This window comes from Festucalex cinctus, chromosome 13 (assembly GCF_051991245.1).
Source record: "Festucalex cinctus isolate MCC-2025b chromosome 13, RoL_Fcin_1.0, whole genome shotgun sequence".
Taxonomy (NCBI): domain Eukaryota; kingdom Metazoa; phylum Chordata; class Actinopteri; order Syngnathiformes; family Syngnathidae; genus Festucalex; species Festucalex cinctus.
In genome coordinates, this window is record NC_135423.1 from 3,384,778 (window position 1) to 3,408,307 (window position 23,530).

The 23,530-nt window shown below is 39.8% G+C and overlaps 1 protein-coding gene across 6 annotated transcripts in view; it reads right to left on the reverse strand.

Moving 5' to 3' along the window:
• tenm4 (teneurin transmembrane protein 4) overlaps positions 1-23,530 on the reverse strand; it is a 321,917-nt gene that overhangs the window by 159,517 nt on the left and 138,870 nt on the right. For all 6 annotated transcript variants that reach the window (XM_077540676.1, XM_077540675.1, XM_077540674.1 and 3 more), the window contains 2 exons: positions 19,246-19,546; positions 17,382-17,666 (listed from right to left, as the gene is read on the reverse strand). In XM_077540676.1, the coding sequence (XP_077396802.1) occupies positions 17,382-17,666; positions 19,246-19,474 (514 nt within the window). In that variant the 5' untranslated portion in view covers positions 19,475-19,546. The remainder of the gene's footprint in view (positions 1-17,381; positions 17,667-19,245; positions 19,547-23,530) is intronic.

Here is a 23,530-nt window from a genome sequence, read left to right on the forward strand (position 1 = left end):
CACTCATTAGGCCCCCACGGAACAAAGAAACCCCGGCTGCCTGCCTGCCCGCCCGCCTTTATCCCGTCATTCCTTGAGAATGAGACGGCCGCCTTTTGATTTCTTCTTCTTTTTTTTTGTTGGCGCACCTTCGTCAAAGTGCTATTTATGCCCTGGCTGCTTTTCCATTTCAGTCACTTTGTGCAAAGAGTTTGTTTGCACGTCTGCGGAATGTAAAACACACGGCGCCGAGCGAGACGCCGGCAGCGCTGCCAAGTTCTCGCCCGTATTTAACGCTCCTACGTACGAGAAGCCGGCTCATTTAAAGACGGGAGCCTCGAATAAATCACCAAACGGAGACGCTGATTGTGCATTTTTCGGTTGCGCTTCTCCTGTGATAAAAGTGCAAATGCGAATTCAACCTGGTGGTACTCAGACGAATAGAGAAGTACAAGGTATGCCAGAGCACAAATTAAAAGAAAAAAAAAAAAAAGAAGTAATCCAATTTTCCAATGACTAATTCCCCGTGTGCCAATGAATACAAATGTAGGCGCCTGCAGGGGACAGTAAATGAACCTTTATTAAGGCCAAAGCAGCAATAAAGCAGCGTTCAAAGACACCGACTTGCTCTCAACAGCCACCATTAACATTTTCTTCCATTCTTATAAACTGCTTTATTATTCGATGAATTGATCAGGGCTCCTTATTAGAGATGATTCCATAATTATAGTTACTACCATATGAAGCGTCTCTGAAAGTAGTACTTGTGGTTGCCTGTTGGATTTTCTCAAATAAGACGACAAACTATGAAGGAAGAGGAAGATATTTGCATCTTTCTGGTTTAAAATTTCATTTCCTAATATTTCTTGCCATTTTTTTGGTCAAATATTTGTGTAGTTTTGGTCTAAAATTTGTGTATTTTCCAGTACGTTTTTACTGTTGTGTATTATTTTTGGCTAATATTTTGATGTTTTCTAATATTTTGAATCATTTACATTATTTTGGCCTAATAGTGTTACTTCTTTGATTGATTGATTGATTGGCAAGGAAAGGCAATATTTTAAATCACTATATTTTGTCTCATACCTTTGAAATACTTATAAATATGTTTGATTAACTAATCAATCAAAATTTGTGCAGTTCTAGCACCCTCTAGTGGCTAGTTTATTAGTGCAATTTAATTTTCATTAGGGACGTTTTGTCCTTCTATGTTTAAAATCTATGCTAATTGTCAGATGAAGGCAAATCGAACTTGCTTGTGAAGCGATAAATTTGGGCTTGCATTAGCAAAGAAGAGCCTCAATATTGTGCTTTTTTAGAATGAGCTTTTTTTTTTTTTTTAACAATATTGTGATCTTATTTAAATATTGCCCCCCCCCCCCCCCCCCACACACACACACACAATATCGTGAAAATTACCATATCGTGATTAATATCGTATTGTGATGTTTGGATATCGTTACATCCCTACTGGTAGTCTGAAAAAGTGGCATCGAACATATCCCTAATTTTTGTGACATATTTCAATCATTGACTTTTCATGTAGCATTTGTGTATTTTACATCAAATATGAAAGAGTGTTTGCCTGAATGAAATGTAACGACGTAGAAACGCTGTATTACTTCCAAATGAAATTCATGTTTCATCCCTACTCATTAACATTGGGATTAATTTTGTTGCTTGCCATGCTGGCTAAAAACAGGTGTGGTTGTAGTCAACGCTGGATATTAATAGGAGGTGCAGCAGCGTGTGGCTGAATAACTAACCAGCAGGCAGCCTGCCAGCACATTTCACCCTTCGTGAAAGCACTCTTCATATTTGCCGAGAATCGAGTGTCTCATCACAAGAGGGAGCACGCGGCGGGCAGGAGGTTAAGAAGTTCTCGCATCTTGGAGGTGAAAATCGAGCACTATCGACTCGACAAAAAGGCAAGCCGATCTATTACGGGCCGACGGAATACAATTAAAAAACACACGGCAATTAAGTGTGACCCCCCCCCCCCCCCCCCCGGAGATCGAAAGCGCTCCTGATTAACAAGCCGGCGTCTCTTCGCGGGTGAAGCGACAAACGCAAACTTTTTGACGGGGTCATTTCAATTACTTTCAGACTTACGGGCGACACAAAACACATAATCTTCCACCGTCAAATCACTGCTTAATCACTGAGAAATCTAACCTTTAATATGGACCTAACCGTGTTGCCATAGCAACCACAACTACAACTTGCCAATTTACACTGTACGGATAAATCGCTGGCTTGTTATTCAATTTCTGATAAAAAAAAAAAAAAAGTGATAACCCCACCAAGACCTTTTTGTTCCAACTTGTACTGAACCCGAATTAAACGCGACTGCTAATGAGAGAGAGAACGTCTCGCGGAGCTGCTAACGGCACCAACTTAATCAATTATCACTTGTCTGTGATTTAATTAATCGGGAACAATTTGGACAGAAACAGGCATCTGTAATATCGGAATATTGGACACCGTGTAGAGATAGCAAAATTGGGCTCTGGTCATACTTAATCAGGTAAAATAATGAAAAAAGATCCGAATCTAGCAGGCTTACACTAATGATCTTTTTTCGTAGACGGAACACCAGAAAACAACATACGATGGTACCTTGATGGCACAAAAAAAATGTGTCTTACGAAACAAAATGGCAACAAACTTTGGCAGTTTTGGCAAAGAGCTGAACAATTTATTTTATTTTTTGCTACTTCCCTGTTGAATTTGCCAGGAAAACTAGACACAAAACAAAGACAACTGCACTTTGCCTTACAAACATCTGCTAGCTTAATTCTAGCTAGCAAACGTAGCATCGATGTTGCGGTACTCATAAACCTTCAAACATCATATATTTAAACACAATCATACACAAACACAAAACACATTTTGCCTTAAATATTCTGTCAACAAAGAAACTGATTTTTGTCTTTAGGAAATGTAGCTTTGCGTCTGGCTAGCTAACGTCACGTAGAGCGATCTGCTTCCAACAATCACAAATTAATACCATAAGTATTCCAATATCATGTAATGTGACACTGATCAACCTGTTATTGTTGACCATGTCTGCATTTTTGGTTATTTTCCTAAAGAGAAAATATTGTAGCTGTTACATATTAACTCATTCACTGCCATTGATGTGTATATCCGTCAATGGCAGTGAATGAGTTAAGTCAATTCCGTTCCCATTGACGTGTATATCCGTCAATGGCAGTGAATGAGTTAAATATTTCTTAGAATTGTATTTGTCTGAATCTTGTAATTCATAAAAATAAAAATAAAATATTACCGTATTTTCCGCATTATAAGGCGCACTTTCAATGAATGACATATTTTACAACTTTTTCCATATTTAAGGCGTTACAGTAGAGGCTGGGGTTACGTTATGCATCCATTAGATGGTGCTGCGCTAAAGGGAATGTCAACAAAACAGTCATAAAGGTCAGTCAAACTTTATTAATAGATTACAAACCAGCTTTCTGACAACTCCATTCACTCCCAAAATGAATAATCAGCTGTTTTATTATTTTCTTTGAGGTAAAGTATTAGTATTAGCCAGCGATCCAAGATGGCGGGATCTTCTGCGCATGCGCGTCACCGATCGTGCAGGGTCACCGATAGCGTCTCGGCAGCAGGACCTGTTGCGGCTCAATATTGATCCATACATAAGGCGCACTGGATTATAAGGCGCATGGTCAGCTTTTGAAAAAATGGAAGGCTCTTATAGTGCGGAAAATACGGTAGTTTGCGTTGCACTTATAAGCATTGCTTGTTTCTTAAAAAGAAGACAAACTTGTGATGTTGCACTTCCTGAATACAAACGCGGATTCACTTAAAATGGAACAAATTGACACCGTTTTGGTTCATTTTGACATCTTAAAAACAGACGAAACAAATCTTTCGCCGTCTTGATGCAAAACCAAACCAACTCCGCGGTTGGTCCGGCGATTAGGGCTGGCGTCGCTATCTCGCCTCGAGCAGGAAGAGCCTCTCCTCAAAGCCACATAAATATAATCACGAGTGGGGATAATTAGCTGGATCTTCTGTGGGTTTTAGCAAAAGAGCATCAGGATTAGGCTGATCATCCCCTCTCGCGCGTCAGGCGCCGGGCAGCGGAGGGAGCACCGAGCACCCCCTCCGGGTCCCCCGGATGCAGCGATGCCCGTTACGACCATCCGACAAAAACTGGCAGGAGGCGGGTGTGCGCCCACGCTGATAACAACCCAAAATTGTCCACAAGGGGCTCTAAAAGCCTGCAAATTAGGCTGCAAATGAGCCGGAGAAGCTCTGCACTGTAAGCCGTGATCTGGGCCCCCAGAAAAAAAAAAAAAAAAAAAAAAAAAAAAAAAAAAAAAAGCAGAAACAACGAAACAAGCCCACAAGAAAAACTGTGGCTGAGCGCACTGGCAACCAAACAGCCATTTGCATCATTGCTCCTCAGTGGTGGAAAGCAGTCAAATACAAGTACTTTGTTCACAGTTACACTACTTAAGTCGATTTTTCACTTTCTTTACGCGAGTATTTGACGAGTTCAAGCGCCATTTCGACAAAAAATAGAACGGTCGCTCTCTTTTCAAGCCTGCTCGTCTCAGGTCATACCACAAAAAAAAAAAAAAAAAAAAAAAAAAAATCAATCAATTCAGTCTATGACTTTGCAATTTCAAAACATTTGAGATGGAATTTCTAATATGTTTGTGGTCATTGTCCTGCTGCACAAGCCGAAAGACGTTCGTAAGGACTTTTTTTTTTTTTTTGGCAGATAGCAGATGTCATTGTTCCATTAATCATCAAAGCAATTCGTCCAGGTCCTGAAGTGACAAAGCAGCCCCAGTTCATTACACTGCAAACATGTTTGACTGTTGGTATGATGATGTTTTTATCTATCCATCCATGATCTGAACCGCTTATCCTGATGAGGTTTGCGGGCGGGGCTGGGTTTAAAATATAGATGTCGTATCGATACGCCTTTTCATATGCCAATATCGATACATAAAACCACGTATCGATATATCGCTTTCCAATACATTTGCACAAAAACTGTCAGTGTTTTTTGTCACTTTATTTACACAGCCTGTACTTTGGCTGTAATTGATTTAAATTATGATTCATTGTTTTTATAAGGCCATGTTAAATGAAACAGATCATTAATGTAAATGCTATGGATTAAATTCTTAATGTAAATATTCACATTTTTAGTAACGCATTAAATTAGAGGAGGACGTTTCTACAATTTGCAGCATTGGTACTTTTGACTGTCTAAAATAGGTGCTGCATGAATTCCTGAACTGAATCGAAAATTGTTGTGAATCAAATCGGGCCCTTGTGAATCGATTCTGGAAATCTGAATCGATACCCAGCCCTATTCGCGGGCATGCTGGAGCCATATGCTATTATTTTTACCCAGAGGTAAACTGCAACATACCTTCAGCCTTGTCACTCCAATTTTCTCCCAAAAGCTTCTTGTCAAATACGACATAAGCCTTTTTTTTTTTTTTTTGCCAGCTGTGATTTTTCATGCAACTCTCTCATGCCATATTAGCTCATTTTCTTATGGTTGAGTCATGAAGACTAAAGCCAATGAAGCCTACAGTTCTTCGAATGTTGGCCCGGCTTCTTTTGTGATGATTTCATATTGCACTGTTGGAGCAATTTTAGTTGGCAGACGACTCCTGGGAAGGTTCACAGTTTTCTCCATTTGTGGATAATAGCTCTGACCGTGTTTCGCAACAGTCCTAAATACCTTGGAAATGACCATGTAACCGTTTCCAGATCGACACATTTCAGTCACTTTATTTTTAATATCTTTGGATCGTGGCACGATGCTTTACTTTTTCAAATCTTGTAAACTCCTTAATTTTGTCTGACAGGTACCAAACGGCCAAAGATTTTTTTTCTTTTTTTGCATAGCCATAACAATCGCTGTTACGAGCATAATAAGTTAGCGTTCAGTGATTTCCGTAACAAAATACGGACAATCCGGAACAGTTGGCAGCATTATATCATACTGTGCATTAGGGATGTAACAATATCCAAATATCACGATACGATATTATCACGATATGAAGCTCACGGTACGATAATTATCACGATATTGTGGGGAGGTTGGCGATATTTAAAAAAGGTCACAATATTGTTAAAAACATGAGCTCATACTAAAAAACAACAACAAAAAAACAAGCACAATATTGTGCTTTTGTACAGAACAGCAATACATATAAACTACCTTCAATCTCTAATGACACTTAATATTGAGGCACTTACTCGATAATTCAAGCCCACATTGAGTTCCTCTACGTATCGACTCGCTTCAAAGCATTTTACAATCCCCTTCATCTGACAATTAGTGTATTTTAAACATAGAAGGGCCAAAACATCCCTAATGAAAATTCAACTGCACTAAAAAAAAAAACTAGCCACCAGAGGGTGCTATAACTGCACAAATGGAAATCAATCTGACTTTTTTTTTTTAAACAGACGTGTAGCATTTAAATATCGTGAACATGACGACGACGATACTGTGGCAGTTTTAATATTACGATATCGCCGGTATCGTTACATCCATGTATGCATGTGGCAAAACTGATAAAAGAACCTCAACATTCGGATAAATTCAAACGGTCGGACACTTACACACACTCGGACAAGCACACCCCCTCGTACACGCACGCACGCACGCGCGATGGCTGACAAAGCTACTCGCACTGACATCAGATACGACTCGTCATCAGCAATATCACGTAACACGTCGGGAATTACGAGCTGCGGCCGAGATCAATGGCGAAAGGCTGCAGGCGGTGGCACGAAGCAAAAAAGAATCACCTCGCATTGTCCTATAAATATAACAAGTATGCACATATACCGACAACATATAGACTGTGTTAGAATTCTATTACAACTCCACCGTGAGCTCGATATGAGCGCGTCTGTGTTTACTTCAATTACAAAAATACCAACCTTGCATAAAACTGCTTTTTATGGCGACTACGAAGTGCATTAAAAAGTCCTGAAAAGCAGCAGAAAGGCTACGTTGGTTAATATTTAATATGTTTCGAGGGACGATAAAAGCAAGGAAGCTGATGTTATCATCCGTTTCAATGAAAAAAAAATCTTGAATCATATTGAATCTTATTAGATGGTGCAGGTGTACCTATTATTGTGGCAATCAAAATAAATTCAGATTCTTCGCTGTCACAACTAATGAGAGTTCCAGTCATTGAGAGACGCGTTCTTTTTCCCCTGCCAGGACCTGCGACCGATCCCCTCGCAGACTGCCGCCGCCGTGCTGCTTTCAAAGACACGAGATCTCAACCTCAATCTTTTCAACAGATGAACGCTTTAGCGAGTCTTTCAGCATGAAATACGAAGGTGAAAAAGTCACCGGGGAAGGATTTAGATTAGGTTTTTTTTGAGGAGACATTATTATGAAATCCGGTCCCAAAGCGCACAGACACAATTTTGAACATGGAAAGTACCTGATGACCAAGAATAAAAAAATTATATATATATATATATATATATATATATATATATATATATATATATATATATATATATATATATATATATATATATATATACACATATACATATACATATATATATACATATATACATATATATATATATATACACACACACACACACACACACAGGAGCCATTACACTCCTTTCTTATTTTGTTGAAATTTGCTAGTTTGACTCACTGACTAACCTGATCAACCTGACACACTCAATCACAAACTCATTAACTAATCGGCAAGCCAACTAAACGGATAACCATCCAGAGCCAGGCTAACAAATAAATGACCGAGTGTAAGATAATCCACTATCTAACAACTGACTAATTGACTGATGGACAGACTAGTAAGATTTTACTAACCGACTGGTTCACGTACACACTAACTCAACACTTAACTAATAGTCTACCCAACTGACTGAACGAGTAGGAATTGAACTACCAACCAACTACTAACTGCCTGAATAGTCAACTAACCAAAGACTGATTATTACGGTTACAGCTAAAAAATAAAAATAAAAAAATAAAAAAGTGTGACTAACTCACGAACCAACTCACTGACCAAATGACTCACTAACAAGCCAACTAAGAATATTTAACTGTCTACCTGAATGACTAACTAAATAACTGACTACCAGACTAACCAACTAATTGGCTGAAACAATAACTGAGTAATCAACTACACCAATACAGCTAACCAACTATCTGACTAAACAACTCACTGACTAATCTAACTAATGGACTCACCATCTAAGTAAATAACTAACCAAATGACTGACTACCTGACAAAACCAACATACTAATTGACTGAACCCAATACTGACTCACCAACTCCATAAATAAATGACAGCCAATGAAATCACTGACTACATGAATAAATAACGCAATAACTAGCCAACTACCAGAAAAAAAAAACAGATCAATTAACCAGCTAACTGAAAGGCCGACTAACCAAATAACTGTCAACCAACCTTCATCCAACCCGCACATATTGCTCGTCCAGCGGCAATTCCTGATTTCTGGGTAACCACGACAACTAGGGATTATTATATTTTCAACTTCACAGAGCAATTAACTAAGTGTAGCTTTATCAGAAGCTAATCTGTGCATCCAACAAAACTCTGCTTCCCGTTCTGGCTTTGATGTAGCGTTTCACCCGTTCACGTCCAGAACGCAACTGAACGGGCGCTTGCGCCAAGCCAGCTATTATGGCTAATTTAGTCCAAAGCATGAGGTTATTAATATTCAAATTTTTATAAATAGCTCTCAAAAGATTTACTCGGTTGTTTAATTTCACACTCAATGGGGTGGGCAGACTTTCCAGAGACCAAACTATTTGTATACAAATAATCAAGTGCATTTTTCACAATATGTCCGATTCTTGGTAGAAGAGGGATAAAAGATTTTCCATTAATTACGGACTTTTTTTTTTTTTTTTAATGGCTAATGAGGCAGTAGTCTTAACAAGCATTCCCTGAGTTGGCCTGTTTTGCGTGACTGATGACAAATGTAATTAGTGTTTAATCGCTATTTCAGCTGCTTTCATGTTTGCGCCGCTCGCCTCGCATTGATTTGCTTGTTCCTTTATTTCCGTTCCATCCAAAATGTTGTCCAGTAACGCATATTGGCGTGTTGTCACGACGACGTTAGCATGCTGCGGAATGGTCACTTTTTTTTCTTCTTTTAAAACACACACGTCAACGGCTGTCATGATAATGCATTTTTTTTGCTTTTAATGCCACAAAAACATCCCGTCTAATCAAACCAATGAAGCCCATCATACCCAATAATGCATCAATTAAAGCAGCATAATGTGCTAATTGGATCTTGAAAGAGAATCCGATTGACGCGACACCGGCTTGTAATAAAGGAGGAGAACATTGCTGTTGGCATTGTTGCCAGGGCAACCCCGGATTACCTACTTTACTCGTGGACCAACCAAGGACACAAAAAAAATAAAAAAATAAAATAAAAAAGCCTCTCGTGATGTGTCGGCTCAGAGCGCTGCGAGGTGCTCCGACAAAACGCTGACGTGATCAGACGGGTTTATTTTTAGGCATGTTACCCGAATAAATAAATGATGGGACATGTTTATTTCAAAGGGAGTTCTGCTAGCGAGTTAACGTGTACGTTCTTTGATGTCTTTATCTGTTCACAAATTCACATTTGCGGTTGCTTTAAAAGCGCATTTCACTTCACAACAGTAGGGGGAGCAAAAAACTTTTGTCTATTACTAATCAGCTAAGTGACGGACAAAATTGTCTAAACAAAATGACTAATAGAATGACTGACTAATAAGCCTAACAATTCTAAACCATGCACTATCCAACTAACCAACTATCTACCTGACTGACGAGCCAACCACTGACTAACTCAACATGAAAACTCACTAACTGGCCAACTAAACAACTAGTTGGCAAATTATTATTCAACTAACCAATTATGCAACTAATTAACAAACTAACCAACTAGCCAACTAGCTAACAAACTAACCAACTAGCCAACTAGCTAACAAACTAGCCAACTAGCTAACAAACTAGCCAACTAGCTAACAAATGAACCAACTAGCTAACAAATGAACCAACTAGCCAACAAACTAACCAACTAGCCAACAAACTAACCAACTAGCCAACTAGCTAACAAATGAACCAACTAGCTAACAAACGAACCAACTAGCTAACAAACGAACCAACTAGCCAACTAGCTAACAAACTAACCAACTAGCCAACAAACTAACCAACTAGCCAACTAGCTAACAAACTAACCAACTAGCTAACAAACTAACCAACTAGCCAACTAGCTAACAAATGAACCAACTAGCTAACAAACGAACCAACTAGCTAACAAACTAACCAACTAGCTAACAAACGAACCAACTAGCTAACAAACGAACCAACTAGCTAACAAACGAACCAACTAGCTAACAAACTTGTTTTTATTATATCACTGGTTAAAACCAAGTAATGCTTAATAACCAAATCACTGGCTAATGAATCAATTAAACTAACTGACTAATTGACTAAGCAACTCAATAACTGACCGACTGCTCACTGGAAGGTGCCACCCCCACCGTGTGGTGTGCCTATGGAAGTGTTTTGCGTCGACTGCGCTAGCAACGGCTAGTATTTAACTTTACAGTGTACTGACTTGCCAACAACACTAATCTGAATCCAACAACACTGTGGCTCAATTTAGCTTTTGTCCTTGACACAGTAGTGGTTCTATGAAGTCAGGCGGGTCCATTGCAACCTACGAAAATTGCGGGCCATGATGAATTTTCTAACATTATTTACATGAAATAAGCATTGAATTTAACGTGTTTGGTAATTTGTGTGCAGAAAATTGTGTTGAAAGAGATAAAAAGTGTAGCCGAGAGGCTGTGGAACCACGTAAACGCAGATCCTCCGAGCGTTGTTTTCTGTGGGGTGGCCTGGAACGACGCCTAAAGGCATGATGATGATTTCCCGCAAGACTCCGCCGTCGTGAACGATTGCCTTTGTAAAGAGCGCAATGAATCCACATGGCATCGTCATTAACACCTTCGCTGAAGCCAAAACAATCCTGACGACTCGTTTGACTGAAAAATGCAAACACGGCTGACACTGGATCCAGTCCTGAAGGTGATGGTCACGCGCTTTTCAAATTTGGGTGCAAACTGACACGTGTTTGGCATCTAGTAGCACAATTCCCTTTGCTGGCTCTGGTGACGTACTCGTCCTGATGGAAGTAGCGCGCAAGAGTGAAAATATGTTTCACATTCATGATCTTTTGTTTCTTGTCACTAGAAACAAAGTGATTAACTAACAAATTAACTGACTCACTAGATGACTGACTGACAACCGGACAATAGTTGATTTGTGTAATCATACTACCTACCTACCCATTTACTTACACAACTAACTAACTAACTGGTTCAACTAACCGACTGGCTAATTAATCAACCAACCAACCAACCAAATAGCAATGATTAAATAAAAATGTGACTGACTGACTAATACACTAACTAACCAACTAACAATAATGTGACTGACTGACTCACTGACAACGAGACAATAGTAATCATGCTAGCTTAATAACTACCTACTTAATGAAACAACTAACTAGTTCAACTAACCGACTGGCTAACTAAAGAACCAACCAACCAAATCTGAGTTATTAAATAAAAATGTGACTGACTGACTGAATGACTAACTAGCAGTGATTAACAATAATGTAAATAAATAAATACTTACTGAAACATCTACCTAACTGGTTCAACTAACTGACTGCCTAACTAACCATCCAACCAACCAAATAGCAGTTATCAAATAAAAATGTGACTGACTGAATGACTAACTAGCAGTGATTAAATAACAATAATGTAACTAACTAACTAACTACCTAAAATAAATAAACTACTTACTGAAACATCTAACTGGTTCAACTAACTGACTGCCCAACCATCCAACCAACCAACCAATTATTAAATAAAAATGCGACTGACTGACTGACTAACTAGCAGTGATTAAATAACAATAATGTAACGAACTAAGTGTTTAAATAATAGTGTGACTGACTGAATGACTAACTAGCAGTGATTAACAATAATGTAAATAAATAAATACTTACTGAAACATCTACCTAACTGGTTCAACTAACTGACTGCCTAACTAACCATCCAACCAACCGACCAACCAAATAGCAGTTATTAAATAAAAATGTGACTGACTGAATGACTAACTAGCAGTGATTAAATAACAATAATGTAACTAACTAACTAGCAGTTATTAAATAATGTAACTAACTAACTAACTACCTAAAATAAATAAACTACTTACTGAAACATCTAACTAACTGGTTCAACTAACTGACTGCCCAACCATCCAACCAACCAATTATTAAATAAAAATGCGACTGACTGACTGACTGACTAACTAGCAGTGATTAAATAACAATAATGTAACTAACTAACTAACTAGCAGTTATTAAATAATGTAACTAACTAACTACCTAAAATAAATAAACTACTTACTGAAACATGTAACTAACTGGTTCAACTAACTGACTGCCCAACCATCCAACCAACCAACCAATTATTAAATAAAAATGCGACTGACTGACTGACTAACTAACTAGCAGTGATTAAATAACAATAATGTAACGAACTAAGTGTTTAAATAATAGCCGACTTCCTGACTCAGTGATACTGCAGTTGCGGAATCATACAAACTACCCAACCAGAGCAACCGAGGTCGACGCGGGTCTCCCGTAGTTTACTTGCGATGACTAATCCGACCCATATGGCATCATCTGCCGGGTAGGTACCGTGTGATGTAAAAGGGCCAAAAAAAAAAAAAAAAAAGTTGCTAGCGACGAGTACTGCGCGCATGTGGGTCATGGCTAACAAAGCCAGCGGCGGCTCTTTCAAGTTACAGTAAGACGGCCGCCTTGATGTTGCGCCTCCGCGGGGCCTCGCTCTGACTCAGCAGGCGCTGGCTGCTCCGAGTGTCCTCGCGGGGCTCTCTTGGGGAAAAAAAAGAGGCATGATGGGAAACGCACGCACGCACACAAAAAAACAGCATTCAGCCTCTTATGCACACGCAATACAGCCTGACACACACAAAGAACCGCCTCCTTTTTCCTGATAACTTTTAACATTTGCAAGTCAATCTGATTTTCTTTGGGCTTTTGTGGGCTTTAGATGGACAGCATGACAACTAGGTAGGCAAGTAGTAAGGCTGGGTATCGATTCTAACTTCCTCAATTCCATTTCGATTCGCAAGAACCCAGTTCGATTCGATTCACTTCACTCCGATATTAATTATGGAACATCAATTCTTCTTAAGGACATGATAAAAACGGCACAAATATTAAATTCCAAAGTAATTTTTAACGTGTTATTATCACTTTAGTGTTCCACTAAAACGGACATCAGCAAGGATGACGTGAAAAATATTTTCATTTCATTATTGTAATTCAGTAATTGTAAATATAAATTAGAAAGATTGTGTTTTTTCAAAATACTTTTCAATACATGTGAACAGTAATTTCAAGAAAACTAAGATTTTAAAAAAGGGCCATATAAATTCCGTTTTTTTTTTTTTTTTTAAAGGGATACTTGACTCAATGAGCCATTTTCAGCAGTAAAAAGCTCATATTTTGTCTAGAATTAATGTGATAACTTCATTATTCTTCATGTACAATTAATACCTTTGAATACTAATTGTTCAATGAGTCAAGTATCCCTTTAAAAATGAATAAATAAATAAATAAAAAGGTGCTAGCAGGTACTAGTTAGCCCTAAGGACAAGTTTACTGACCAAACCCGAGCCATGATTGGCCGTGACCTACTTCCTCAGCACAGGTGATGTCATCATCAGTCGACAACAAGTCGAAAAATTACTTTTTAAAAAGGTATCAATTGTACATGAAAATTAATGATGTTAACTAAATTCATTCTGGACTGAAAATTGCTCAATGAGTCAGGTATCCCTTTAAGAATTTATAGGGAAAAAAAAAAAAAAAAAGATGGTTTTATGAATTGATATCGGGCTTGAAAAGGAAAATCAATTCGATATTTGAATTTTTTTTTTTTTTTTTTTTTTTTTTTTTTTTTTTAAATCCAACCCTTGGTAGGTCGGTAGATATCTCAAATATCTTCCGTGTAGTTATAAGGATGACACTTGCATGCATTAAGCGGAGGGTCAAGCGAGTCACGTGAAAAGGGGCAATAAATGGTTTGTCGCTTCAAAGGCACACAAGCAGCTACTTGATGGATTGTAATTAACTTGCCATATATAAATTGCATGTTACCAGTCTTAGCTGAATTAAACGCAAGTGCTCCTACTGCCCGAGCGAGTGAAATAAAAAGGCTGCTTGGAATCACGATGTGGTTCTCGCGCGCATGATGCTGCAAGCCCGAGCGCTGCCGTGCCAGGAGCTTCTCTTTAATTATGTACAACGGAGGCACAATGTGGAGGCCCACATGCCCCCCCCAAGTCACCCACTCAAATGGATTCTCCCTCCAGTGGACATTTCTGCCGCTTAGAAAATACATCAGCAGATATAAATGTAAAACTATTTGCGAGGTTCTCCGCAAGGCTGCGTCGGGGTAATTAGAATCTGGCCGCCGGGCGCTACGTGAGCCGAGTTCTCCGCCGCCGCCGCTGAGGTGTCGTCCTGGGAATGGCCAATGCAAATGTGCCAGATCATATTCGGAGTTTAAGGGCGTACGCAACTGGAACCACGAGACTCTTCACAAGCTAACATGACAAAAAAAATGAGCATTTTTTGTAGATTCAACACATTTAGCGACTTGAGCTAGAAACCCAAGCTGAGTGCGAGACAGCAGAACAACGTGATTGCTCCCAGCTAAATCGATAAGGAAAGTGACAGGCTCACAAATAAGACAACCAAAAAAAAAAAAAAAAAAAAAAAAAAAAACGCTCAATATCTTGCATCTTCACATCTTTGTGATTTTATACAGTGGCTGAAAACAAATTAAATTCACGCAGAAAACACGAGCTACACTTTGAGTGTTATTAACCCAAAATGGGAGCGGACAATGACGCCCACTAATTCAAACAAACACAGTAAATGTAATGTTGAGTTATGTAAAATCAATCATCAGATTTTTTTTTTTTTTTACACCAATCTTCCAAAATATTGCTTTCGCCTGTGGCACAAATAAATGTTGGGAATCACGAGTCCAATGTTGGTGATAGAACATGATTAGCTACTAAATGACAAAATATTTGTGTTTGGGATTGCATCATCAGACATAAACTAAACGGAGGTATTTCCTTACATAATCCAGCACAATCTGTGGGCGAGGAGGAGAAATCCAGTTTTACCCAAAATATCGCAAGACTGCCCGAGGGTGGAGTAGAAACTTGTTTCTTGACCATTTAATATTATTTTGAGTTTTATCCACTTTAATTGATCACTCAATTACACGTTTATTTGCGTGTCATGGTGGTTAAAGGCTTCCATAAAAGGAATGACTTGAGCAAGATATGAAGATCAGTAAATGTCATATGTGACATATTCAGTTCAATTTTGCACTGCAAAGAAAAAAAAAAAAAAAACATGCAAAAAAAAAAAAAGTAACTGTACAGAACTAATATTTTCTTAAAGGCTTAAATAATACATAGCACAAAGAAACTAAAGATTACGGAAAAGGATTAGGGCCAGTGAAGAGAGAAAAAAAAAAAAAGAATTCTGACTTCATTCTAATCTCAGAATTCTGACTTTAAAATGATCATTCTGACTTTGATCTCATAGTTCTGACTTTAAAGTGAGAATTCTTAGAAGGTCAAAGTCAGAATTATCACTTTAAAGTCATAATTCTGAGATTAAAGTCAGAATTATCATTATTAAAGTCATAATTCTGAGATTAAAGTCAGAATTATAACAAAGTCATAATTCTGAGATTAAAGTCAGAATTATCACATTAAAGTCAGAATTCTGAGATTAAAGTCAGGATTATAACATTATAAAGTCAGAATTCTGAGATTTAAGTCAAATTACAACATTAAAGTCAGAATTCTGAGATTTAAAATCAGAATTATCACTTTAAAGTCAGAATTCTGAGATTTAAGTCAGAATTCTCACACTAAAATCAGAATTCTGTGATTAAAGTGAGAATCCTGCCAACCCTTCCCCCCCCCTCTTCGCTGGCCCTAATCCTCTTCCGTAAAAGATGAAATCATCATCATTGAAACGTATCATAATATATCATGACTATACAGGGTTCTGGCAGGGTTACCACAACATGCCTCATCCCAAAAAGGCTTCATGTAAGACCCAATAAACCTCCATCATAAGGTTTGTGGACAACATTTTCTCACATGTAATGTCAATGTCAGCGCTACAGCACAATGTCCATTTCACGGTCAAAAGAGCACAGCCATGCCATTAATCTGCGCAACAGAAAAATCAACTAATTATCCAGCTCGTCAATGACCCTCATGTGAACCATATCTGAATTTCCACCACGTCTATTTCTTGAATCAATTTAGCAGCTGAAATGTAAATTACGGCCGTCGGAAGCAATTTGCCGGATGTAACATCTTGAGACTGACACTTTATGCATTCAAACTACGGCAGTACAAGAAGAAGGTTAAAATCATCATTCGAGCCATTTATCATGCTTTCTATATTTCTCTACCTGATTCAAACGACACGCGAGGCTGACGCAATGGGCTCTTGGCGCAAATCCACGACTTCCTGAACTCGACACCACTCCTTCATTTCCTGTCTTTCATGGAGTGGACAACCTGATTAATCCAGGTGTGCCTGATCTCAGTAACGACAACAACACTGGCCAGACACACCTGGACTAATCAGTTTGTCCACTCATGAAAGACAGGAAACAAAGGTTTTTTTTTGTTGTTTTTTGTTGTTTTTTTGTTATCACCACTCACACACAAGCTTACGTCATGTAAGCCACATGGGTCTCCCAGGCGGAGGAGCGAACCCGCACCAACCGGCACCAAAGGCAAGTTTCCGTTTTACAACAATTAGCATTAAAATATAGATAAGTTTCATCATTATTCACAAATCTGCTTAGAATTGTGGCGAAAACAGCTTGTTTTCATCATAGCCCTGTTTGATCTCTTATACCCTGCTGCCACCTGTTGGCCGTTTTTGTAATTACTACCATTTTCTTTTTTCACCCGTTCTCTGCAGTTGAGAGGCTGCATGAAAGCCTTCTGTAGCTCTGGTAAACGTAGTAAAACGTATAAATACATCTTTGGGACGGTTCCACTCCACCAGTTCAGTAAGTAGTCGAGCTGTGCAAAGAGCCCATTGGAGATCACCAAAGCTTTTGCCACCTGATAGCCCGTGTGGCAGTCGGACACAAGCGCCGTAAAAATCATATCATCGTAAAAATCCCACTCACCATTCTCCGTGTTTTCATGTTCCGTGTCCGTCAGCGTCAGATTGGAGTTGGCCCTGCTGGACAGGCACGAGCTCCGGCCCGACTTGGGGTTGTTGTTGCCGCCGCGGCTCCACAGCCGCACGGCGTGCTCCGGGGACACGACGCCGTCCGTCTCCGTGTCGGCGTCCGAGCCCACGCTGACCGAGTATTCGCGCTGCGGCGGCATGCCCAGCTCGCCACGGTAGGCCGCCGCCGCCGCGTGGTGGGCGTCGCCGAAGCCGAGGTCCCGCAGGGAGAAGTCGGCACCTGCGGCCAGGCGGGAACACGTGTGGCTGATTAACACATTCATTGCCAGACCAGCAAAAAAAATGCATCATTTGACGTTTTTTTCCGTCAATGGCAGTGAATGAGTTAAACATGGTAAAAATCAATGTTGATATAATGTACAGCAGGGGTGTCCAAACTTTTTCCTCTGAGGGCCACATACAGAAAAATAGAAAGCTGAAAGGGCCACTTAAATTATTATTTTTTTTAAGTTATTTATTAACACATTAATTGCCAGACCAGCAAAAAATGCATCATTTGACGTCTTTTTCCGTCAATGGCAGTGAATGAGTTAAATATGACAGCGGGCGCGCCATTTAGCACAACGCGGTCGGCAATGGCGGCTGCGTTGTGACCTTGAGCCATGCGGGAAGCACACATATCTTTTAATCATGCACGTTTGTGATCTTATGACTGCACATGTAGCGTTTGGCTTGTTGCTAGGCGACTAATCAAAGCCTCTCGAGAACATGTCCTCCTCCATTTTTTAACAACCTGCATGTAGTAAAGTTGACTGCGGGCTTGAAAAATTATCCAAGATTCCACAGGCGACCTCCTCAGCAGACTGTAAATGATACAAATGTGGTCGCTTGCATGCAATTCAGTGCTTCAATACGACACTGGCATGGAATGTTCAGAACATTCGGTAAATTTCCCATCACTTTAAAGTGGAAGTCAACCTTAAACATTAATTGACATTAATATGTTATATGTGACCTCACTAGTCTAAACATGACATTCTGATTAATATTAAATTTGTGGAAGAAGAGTTGTGCAGCAGAATCCAGCCGTTTTTATCCATTTCAGGGGTCGGCCATTTTGCCACTTGCTATCAACTGAATATGACATCACAGTTGCTCAGGGCTCAGGAGTCGACCAATCACAGCTCACCTGTTTTCTGAAGCTGACCTGTGATTGGTTGTTACCTCAGACCTGAGCAACATTGATGTCATCTTCAGTCGACAGCAAGTGGCAAAATGGTCGCACCCTGAGATGGATAAAAACGGCCAATCACAGCTCACCTTTTCTGAAGCTGAGCTGTGATTGGTTGTTTACGGAGCCCTGAGCAACATTGATGTCATCTTCAGTCAACAGCAAGTGACAAAATGGCCGCCGCCTGAGATGGATAAAAACGACCAATCACAGCTCACCTTTTCTGAAGCTGAGCTGTGATTGGTTGTTTACGGAGCCCTGAGCAACAGTGATGTCATCTTCAGTCAACAGCAAGTGACAAAATGGCCGCCCCCTCAGACGGATAAAAACGACCAATCACAGCTCACCTTTTCTGTAGCTGAGCAGTGATTGGTTGTTTACTGAACCCTGAGCAACTGTGATGTCATCTTAAGTCAACAGCAAGTGGCAAAATGGCCGCCGCCTGAGATGGATAAAAACGACCAGTCACAGCTCACCTTTTCTGAAGCTGAGCTGTGATTGGTTGTTTACTGAGCAACATTGATGTCATCTTCAGTCGACAGTGGCAAAATGCTTCAGCCCACAAATTGACTGAATCCGAGCTCAAACTTGACTTATGCTCATGCTAAGCCAGCGATTCAAAACCCACCTTGCCGGCCGAACTCGTCCACCTCGTGGTGCACCAGCTCCTTGAGACGGTTGCCGTACGCCATGCGGGCGTCGTGGTCGAAGGCCTTGAGGGTCTCGGTGGAGCTGTACGACCTCTGATTGGCTTTGCCGTCCTCGCTGTCGGCCGACGAGCTGGTGTAGCGCCGCTCGGGGGGCTCCTGCCGGGCCGAGGTCAGCGAGCGGTACGGTCGGCGTTCCTTCACTTCCATGGCGCTGGCGCCTCCCCGCTCGGTTTTTGTCAACAAACGCGAGTCAACAAAGACGGTTTGGTCTCAGAGGTTCTGTTAAAAGCACACAAAAAAAATAATGTGACAGTTTGCATCTCGTGATGACAAACGTACAATTTGTTCATATGCCACTTAGGAACAAGGCGTGCAAGAATAACACGCCGAATGCAGTACACAAGGACATCGAAATAATGTGCCAGATTGTGTTATAGGCATTGAGTTGTCACGTGGTGACAAACTTAAAATTTGTAAAATGCTTACACGTACCTTGGAACAAAACAAATTAAAAAAAAAAAAAAAAAAAAAAAACCTTGGATAATGAGCCACATGCTGCATTACCAAGTCTAATGACATTAACTCAAGTCACTCCCAGCCATTTTCACTGAAACAACACCAAATGTTGACTGATTTTGCAAGGCCCACAGAAGAGTGTGTTCAATTGCTATAAAAACATGGAACCTACCAAAAGAAAGATTAGAGTCCTTTCTTTCATCAGGATAAAAATATATATTTCAATCTGTTTCCGTTTTACAGCAATTAGCATTAGAATATAGATAAGTTTCATCATTATTCACAAATCTGCTTAGAATTGTGGGGAAAACAGCTTGTTTACATCCAGCCCTGTTTGATCTCTTATACTCTGCTGCCACCTGTTGGCCGTTTTTGCAATTACATTTTTTTTTTTCCCACCCGTTCTCTGCAGTTGAGAGGCTGCATGAAAGCCTTCTGTAGCTCTAGTAAACGTATCAAACGTAGTAAAACGTCTAAATACATCTTTGGGACACGAAATAAATTTAAAATAGAACATATTTATACGTTTTTGGAAGCAAATGAGTTAATATCTGATCACATTTCCCAAGGTTGTTCTGCAAAATTTCCATTAATTAGGAAGCGACCCGCCAAATAAACACATCAAATCGCAACGTGCATCTTTGACGTTTATAGTGCAGTTGGTGTTTTTTTATGTGTCTTCTCTTAAGCTTGTGTTAAAAAATCATTGGTGGAGGAAAAATGGACGAATGGAGGACGACGGTTCAAGCTGTCTTCAAGCCATGTTGTTTTTTTGTTTTTTTTAACGCAAGAGCAAACACGTTTTGATGCAGCTTCTGACATGAAGAGGTGGCTTAAAGCAATCATACTTATTACAATGGCCAGCAGGTGGCAGCCGAGTATAAGAGATCAGCCAGGGTGATGTCGCAGCAAGCTTTTTGTCAGTTGTTTCCACCAGGAATGTGAATATTGATAAAACTTAGCTATATTCTAATGCTAATTGCTGCAAAACAAAAACCGATACAAATATACTTTTTTTCCTGACGAAAGAAGAGACTCTAATCTTCCTTTTGGTAGGTCCCATGTTTTTATAGCAATACAACAATATTCTGTGGGCTTTGCAAAATCAGTTAAAATCTAGTAAAACAGCTGGGAGCGAAGGGGGTTGCTTCAGTCAAAATGGCTGCCAGTGAATGAGTTGAAAAAAAATAAAATAAAAACGTTTGTTTTCCCATCAAGTGAATGCCGTAATGCCAGCTGACTACTCAACAATCTTTAGGGAACAAAAAAACAACGCAGTTTGAGGTACATTCTTGAAACTTTAGAATGCGCCCCCCTCCCTCGCATTAGCATAGCATCAAGGAACAGTTTCAAAACAACAAAATCAGCAAGCGAACTCGGGTCTCCCCGGGGTTAGATGAAGAGCCCTTACAGCTGGCGAGTGGGCGGCATTTCCGCGCACCCCCGTGCGGCCGGGGGTCCTCGCACAGCGGCCCCGAGTCATTAATCACCGTCGTCCTTTCAGCTGTCGATAGGTTACAAACACAAGGCAACAATGGCGGTTTTCAAGCACATGTTTCGCCCCCAAGCAGAGGCAAGTAGGGCTCAATAGGGGCCATTGTTTCCTGCTTTGTGTTTTTTTTTTTTTTTCTCCCCCCCAAACAGTCCCAAAATGCATTGACCTCCACCAAAGGAGGTTATGTTTGCATCAGAGCGGGTGCAACTTCCTTACAACAACACATTCTGCCATGGGTGTTAGCATGACATTTTTGGTGTGAATCCACATGCCAAGGATGACACTTAGAATTGTAAAAATGCAAAGGATGCCGCACACAGGCACTACTTTCTTCTGTGGAAGTCTTTCACGTGGTCAGCCTCCGTTGCGAAAGGCTCCTGGCTCCGCGGAAAGGTGCGTTTTCAATAGAGACTTCGGCCATTCTGTCATGGGTGTTGGCATGACATTTTTGGTGTGATTCCACATGCCAAGGATGAATTCTAAAAATTCCCAGTGTTTTTAATAGACAAATGATGAAATTTCTGCTGATTTGTAATTATTATACATAGTTTTGTTTTGTTTTTCCAAGTTCTAGGTTAGGCAATAATGTATGTGTTAATCATTTTATATTTGCCAATTGAATTTCTAATACATTAACTCATTCACTGCCACTGACGGAAAAAGAAGTCAAATGATGCATTTTTTTTTGTTGGTCTGGCAATGAATGTGTTAATAAACAACTTCAAAAAAAATCAAAGTGGCCCTTGCAGCTTTCTATTTTTCTGTCTGTGGCCCTCAGAGGAAAAAGTTTGTACACCCCTGCTGTACATTATATCAACAATTTATAATTGCTTCATTCATTTTTACCACGTTTAACTCATTCCCTGCCATTGACGGAAAAAGACGTCAAATTATGCATTTTTTTTTTTTGCTGGTCTGGCAATGAATGTGTTAACAAACAAAAACAAACAATATAGGAACAAAAAAAATGATTAAGCAGTAGTCCAAAGGGTGCAACGGCCACGAAATGAATAGATGAAATGAAATAAATTTAATAATATATATTTTTTCAGTTTTTGTAAAGGTAATTATTTTTTCATAGTGATTAAGAAATAAAAATAGTGATCCATAAAAGAAATTAGCCTACGTGCATTATGATGCAGTGGTTGTAAAATTCCATTCATAATATTTTCTAAAAGATAACTACCTCACTTAATTTATTAATTATTGACATTATTGACAAAAAATGTAGCAAATAGATCAGATCGCTATCAACAATTTTGAATGAAAAATTCCAAAACTATGATAAGCCTACTGTAATATTACAAATCAATTGGTTTATATACTGTAGCATTTCTCTAAATATGCAAAAGCACAAGTAAATTATTTGTACAATTTTCAGGACGAAACACAATTTCTCTTCATAACATGATGTGGCCCTTGCGTCCTTCTGATTTTCTGTATGTGGCCCCCAAATGAAAAAGTTTGGACACCCCTGGCTTAACCCAACAAATGTTTTAACTCAACTTGCTGCAATAAACTTGAAGGTTTAGACTTGAAACTTCCTTTCTGACTCAGTGACTTAATCCCAGCGCTGAGCATCATCATCATCATCATCATCATCATCATCATCATCATCATCACAGGCCGCCATCATACGATAATAAGCCAACGCTTTGATTTGACGACAGCGCCTTGGCTGAGGCGCCGTCCCGAAGAGATAGCGGCTCCATTTTTAAAAGCGTTATCATCATCACAGGAGCGCGGCGGCTGAGAAACAAGCGGCGCGGAAGGTTAATGAGGATACACTCGCAAAGACGAGTTATTTACAACCGCCTCTGACAAACGACGTGCCGGCGAGCTTCCAAGATGAAGATAGCGGACCGCGCGCGTGCGCTTTCATTTCACAAAGTTCTCCCCCCAAGCCGCCGCCACCGCCGCATTATCTATGCAATGATTCCGAATTGATTACCGGGGACAAAAGAAATGATGGATGGTCTGTTTTGCCAACTATTTTTTTTTTTTTTTTTTTTTTTTTAAATACAACTTGCCAACTTAGCATTTTTCAATAGCATTGTCCGCATTTGGCAAAAGGTGGCGCGTATTTGGTCCGAGGCAAATAACGTTTCAAGCGATCAATGCATTGCGCCCATTGAAGTCATTCGATCGCGGTACGTCGTCTCTTTGTGTGTGTGTAGAAGCATACAAATACACACACACACACACACACACACACACACACACACACACACACGCTCATTAAATGATCCACA